At 63.8% G+C, this 5,526-nt stretch overlaps 1 protein-coding gene across 1 annotated transcript; it reads right to left on the bottom strand.

The window, feature by feature from the left end:
• Positions 1-209: 209 nt before the first annotated feature.
• LOC134471245 (CD70 antigen-like) lies at positions 210-5,254 on the bottom strand. Its single transcript, XM_063229318.1, has 4 exons — positions 5,212-5,254; positions 4,233-4,933; positions 2,588-2,621; positions 210-748 (listed from the first exon to the last, which is right to left on the bottom strand). Exons 2-4 carry the CDS (start codon positions 4,695-4,697, stop codon positions 366-368), a joined length of 882 nt encoding a protein of 293 aa, XP_063085388.1. The 5' UTR covers positions 4,698-4,933; positions 5,212-5,254; the 3' UTR covers positions 210-365.
• Between the last annotated feature and the right edge of the window lie 272 nt (positions 5,255-5,526).

Raw genomic sequence — 5,526 nt, 5'->3', positions numbered from 1 at the left:
ATGACTCTACTTATCGCTTCCCTGAGGTCCTTCCGTAAAACCTGGATTTTAATTTGGTTGGTGCACGGTATCACTGACCTCTCCTCTGGCCCTTTTGTTTTGGACGCAGGGTTTCTCCAGTCCACGAAGCTGCCCAGGCTGATCTGGAATGTGTCACCCCCTCCTTTGAGGGTGGGCTTTCCTCACTCATCAAACACGCATACCGAGGAGAAATTGCAAAATACATTTTTATTTTTTTGCCACTGGGATAGAAATCGTGACCTCACACATGCCCGGGCAGGTGCTTATGCTGCTGAGCTAAATCCTCAGCCCCCAAACACATTTATTTACAGAAAACAGAAACAGCCCAAGCAAGCAGGCGCTGGTCAGGAGCGGACCCACTGGATGCCGAAGAAGGTCTGGTCGGCGTTTGGGGAGGGCAGCAGCGGCAGGGTGAGGTTGGTGCACAGGACGTCCCCGCGGGCCAGCGGCGTCAGGCGCTGGGAGGCCACCGTGCAGCCCCGGCCGAAGCCCAGGCGCAGCAGGCTGATGCTGCGGGTGGCCGAGCAGATGCCCACCGCCAGGGTGGCGTTGTGGTGCCTGACGTCCCTCGCGGAGGAGCACCTGGCCAGGGTCACCTGGATGTGCAGCTGGTAGATGCCGTCGCGGTGGACACGCAGCTGCCCGTCGTCCAGCGCCGGTCCGTGCAGGAAAGAGCGGCCCAAGGATGGGTCCCCCTGCCAGCGCAGCCTGGGGTCCTGCCTGGGACCTGGGGCGGAGGGGCAGAGGATGGGGGGCAGGTCAGGACGCTGGGTGTTCCTGGAGGTGGCCTGACAGGGACAGGGAGGGAGAGGGGCGGGGAGGGATCTAAAGGGAGAGGAACCCTAGCAGCCCTGGGCCAGGCTTGGGATCCCAGGTGCTGGAAGCTGAGGCAGGAGGGTCACACGCTAGAAACCAGCCCAAGCAATTTAGGGACTTGGTAAAGTCTGTCTCCAAATAAGGAGGGCCGGAGAGGTAGCCGAGGGTGCAGGAGACCCGGGGTTCAGTCACTCGGCCAGTAGCAAGGTGGGGCAGGGGACAGGGACACCTGGCCAGAGAAGCACGTGGTGTCCCGGGCGGGCCGTGGAGCTCACTCTGAATGCCCCGTGGACTTTCTGGGTCCCTCTCCCCGTCCGTCCAGGCCCTGGAGGGGAGTCCCTCCAATCCGTGGGTGGAGGCTGCAAGTTGGAGGCCTGGGGGTGCACAGCGCTACCCTACATCTCAAGGACGGTCTCATTTCTCATCAGGAACGGACTAGCGAAAAGAAATAGACCACGTGGCGGGAAGGAAGGAAGCCACCCTCGGGCTACAGTCCTGGATATTTACGTTGCTCTTTCTAAAAAAAAGAATTCAGGTTGCACCCTGCTAATTTGCCTGAGCTGTGCTTGAATTTCAGGTTCTCCCTCTGCAGCCTCTCTGGGCGCTGGGCTTGCACACCCGAGCCACTCTGCCCAGCTCAAGGCCCCGCGCACACACCAGACCCTAACGCTCCCGCACGGTCGCCATCCGGTATCAAAAAAGTAGACGGAGCTCAGCTGAGGGCCGTCTGTCCCCGTGGACCCATTTCCCGGGAGGGGCCGGGCCCAGCTGAGGATGGAGCCCGGCAGACACCGAGCGAGCTGTGGGCCCAGATGTGCTAGCTTCTGCAGACCTTTTGCAGACGGAAAGGGAGAGCGACAGCGACAGGGAGGAAAGAAGCCTCCCTCAGGTGCTGGGACGGGAAGACGGGGGAGCGGAGGAGGGAGCAGGGTCCCCCCAGCGCAGGAGCTGCGGGGCTGAGGCCTTTCTGGAGAGGACGCTGCGAGGGCTGGCCAGCAGGAGGCCCCACCTGGGCTCCTCCACCTGGTGCCGCTCTGGCCAGAGCCCCCCAGTGTTAAGCAGCAGCCCCTCCCTGGTGCCCCGCCTGCCCCAGGCTTAACCTCCTCCCCAGGCTCCCCCTCCGCCTCTTGGGCTTCCTCTGTGAGCAGAGCTGGGGATGGAGCAGAGGCCTGGGGAGCCCCAGCCAAGGCCCGACACCCAGCTCACGCCTCACCCCGGCCGCCTCGGATTAGCTGATCGTCTCCTGGGGGGTTGGGGGTGCAAAGGCCCAGAGGCCTGCTGCTGTACCCATGATGCCTCAGGGCTGACTTGGTGGGTTTTGGTTTTTTGGTTTTTCCAAGGGGGCGAGAAAGTGCAGAAGTGAGAGGGTGGAGGGAGGAGTCCTAGAACAATGGGAAACACACGCAACTGTCCCCGCCAGGCCGTCTTCTGCCCGGACTTTCACCTGAGCTCCCCAGCTCGGGACTGCAGGAGGCTCACACAGAGACCAAAAGCTAAGAGGTTTTTTTTTCTTTTTAAGCAGCTGGGATTGAACCTGGGACCTTTGCACCAAACTTGATCCACGCACGGCCCTTTCTGAGTCCAGGCCTTTCCAGGTTGCCCTGGCTGGGCTGCAAGAGTTGGTGGTTTTGATTCAGCTTCCGGCGGTGCTAGAAATACAGGCTTCTCTCTCTGTCTCTGTCTGTCTGTCTGTCTGTCTCTCTCTCTCACACACACACACATACACACAGGGCACCGCGGAGCCCCTCACCTGTGAGATTCACCTGCAGCTCGGCCACATCTCTCTGCAACAAAACAAAACCAGAACAGGAGAAGGACGTGAGCGGGGTGTGTGCGGGCAGTGTCCCGTAAGCTCCTCTGTCCACCTCTCACCCCGCTGGGGGGAGAACAGAGACCATTTCTGCTCTTTTTCTCCCCCTTGGAGTCCGTGTTGAGGCCCCTAACGAATGCACCCCCCCGGGGTGGGCACCTGCGCACCCCGCGTCTTAACCCGTTTGGTTTTCGCCCTGTGCTCCCCCCTCCTCCCTGCGCTCCCCCCTCCTCCCTGCAGCTCCCCCCTCCTCCCTGTGCTCCCCCCTCCTCCCTGCGCTCCCCCCTCCTCCCTGCAGCTCCCCCCTCCTCCCTGCGCTCCCCCCTCCTCCCTGCAGCTCCCCCCTCCTCCCTGCAGCTCCCCCCTCCTCCCTGCAGCTCCCCCCTCCTCCCTGCGCTCCCCCCTCCTCCCTGCAGCTCCCCCCTCCTCCCTGCAGCTCCCCCCTCCTCCCTGTGCTCCCCCCTCCTCCCTGTGCTCCCCCCTCCTCCCTGCGCTCCCCCCTCCTCCCTGCAGCTCCCCCCTCCTCCCTGCAGCTCCCCCCTCCTCCCTGCAGCTCCCCCCTCCTCCCTGCGCTCCCCCCTCCTCCCTGCAGCTCCCCCCTCCTCCCTGTGCTCCCCCCTCCTCCCTGCAGCTCCCCCCTCCTCCCTGCGCTCCCCCCTCCTCCCTGCAGCTCCCCCCTCCTCCCTGCGCTCCCCCCTCCTCCCTGCAGCTCCCCCCTCCTCCCTGTGCTCCCCCCTCCTCCCTGCAGCTCCCCCCTCCTCCCTGCGCTCCCCCCTCCTCCCTGCAGCTCCCCCCTCCTCCCTGCGCTCCCCCCTCCTCCCTGCAGCTCCCCCCTCCTCCCTGCAGCTCCCCCCTCCTCCCTGTGCTCCCCCCTCCTCCCTGTGCTCCCCCCTCCTCCCTGCGCTCCCCCCTCCTCCCTGCAGCTCCCCCCTCCTCCCTGCAGCTCCCCCCTCCTCCCTGCAGCTCCCCCCTCCTCCCTGCGCTCCCCCCTCCTCCCTGCAGCTCCCCCCTCCTCCCTGTGCTCCCCCCTCCTCCCTGCGCTCCCCCCTCCTCCCTGCGCTCCCCCCTCCTCCCTGCAGCTCCCCCCTCCTCCCGGCCGTCTGTCCTTTTCCGTTTTGTCCCAGATGACTTGTAGTTTGTGTTCCTCGCGCAAGACAAACCCTGTTGGAGTCATGTTCCTAGCTTTCCGGGCTCCGCGTGCGTTTTGTTTTATTATTTACTATGTACTTATGTACTTATTTCTTTATGTGTGAGACCGGGTCTGGCGATGTGCAGCCCAGGCTGGCCTGGAATCCGCGATCTGCCTGCCTCAGCCTCCCGAGTGCCGGGATAACAGGCCTGTGCCACCATATATATATATTTTAAAGAAGTTGCAAACAGAAAGTGGCTCTGACCTGCAGGAGCACCCAGAGGAGACCCCCCACCCCGTCCTGCGACCCGGAGCCCCAGCATCGGGACGGGGCGCCCGCCCGCCCGGACCTTTCCTCCCTGCACCCTGTCGCCCCATCTCCTCCCATCCCTTGGCTCCAGCTGCACCCGCCCGCCCGGTGCGCCCCGTCCGCCCAGGTCCCGGCCCCCCACTCACCCCGGGGTCCAGCGGGCCCGGCTGGCCCGCGCAGCGACGGTCGCAGTGGAAGTAGGAGACCAAGCAGGACACGGAGGTGGCCAGGCAGAGCGCGAGCAGCACCCAGAGCCCGCGCCTGGGCACGGCCCGGGCCAGGCTGGGCACCGCGCAGCGCGAGCCCTCCTCCTCCATGGCCGCGCCGGAGCTGCTGGAGGCTCGCAGAGGCCGGCCGGCCGGGTGGAGCGGGCGGGAGCGGGCAACGCCCCCCGCTCTGCAGCCTGGTGACCGGGGACCTCGCTGGGGATATCCGACCTCTGTCCTCAGAGACCAGCGGGGAAGTCCCCTGCTGGGTTCTCTCATCCACCCTGGCCCAGCAGGCTGGGTGGCTGGGTGGGGTGGACGGGGATTACCTGCCCTGCCCCGTGCCCTCTCCCCCTGCGCAGGGCATTCCCGTCTCCCGTGGCCTCTTGGCGCACGTTCATTCATTCATTCATCAAACCTTGGCTGGGTGTCTACCAGAGACCGGGCACCGCGCTGGGCACCCGGGTGCTGCAAGGGCGTATGCTCGGTCCATCTGCCCGGCCTGGGTCAGGTGGGGCGAGCTGAGCTGGCTGCCAGGCCCGGGGCGCTGGAGGTGGAAGCGTCCCTCCCTGCACGGTGGCTCTCAAGGCGAACAGGACACCACCGTGTGCGGGCTGGAACCTCACGCTGCAGACGCTATTCTGTTAGGATGGATAAAGCTGGACCCTGCGACCAGTGACTGGTGTCCTTCTAAGAGCAGAGAAGCCAGCTGCGGTGGCACAGGCCCGGCCTCCCAGCACTCTGGAGGCTGAGGCAGGGAGATTGCAAGTTCCAGCCTGGCTGGGGAAAGTTAGCAACTTAAAAATCGTGTCAAATAGCCAAGCAGAAGAGCTGGGGATGGAGCTCAGAGCAGAGGCCCTGGATTCGGTTCCAGAGCCACAGAAGGGGGGGGGATTTAATAGGCCCCCAAACGACTCACCCTGACTCTGAAATCCCTCCGTAGACTCCACCGAGGCATCTGACTCTAACGTGAAGGACACTGAAACGGAAAAATGTCCTTTGAAAGTGAAAGAGGCTGATTAGGGAACCAGGAGGGAGGAGAGAGGATGCAAATGGCAAAGTTGGAGCCCACAGGATTGGGCGTGAAAGAAAAAGGGAAATCAACCAGAAGGCCTGGAGTGCAGCCCTATATAATGTTAGTGCTCCTGGAGGCTGAGGCAGGAGGGTCAGCAGCACAAGCCCAGCGTGCATCATTTACCAGCTTAGTGAAAACTCGTCTCAAAATTGAAAACCA

This window comes from Cavia porcellus, unplaced genomic scaffold (genome assembly GCF_034190915.1).
Source record: "Cavia porcellus strain 051 isolate PalLab524CR breed Dunkin Hartley unplaced genomic scaffold, mCavPor4.1 scaffold_17, whole genome shotgun sequence".
Taxonomy (NCBI): domain Eukaryota; kingdom Metazoa; phylum Chordata; class Mammalia; order Rodentia; family Caviidae; genus Cavia; species Cavia porcellus.
This window is presented reverse-complemented; position numbering and strand designations above follow the sequence as displayed.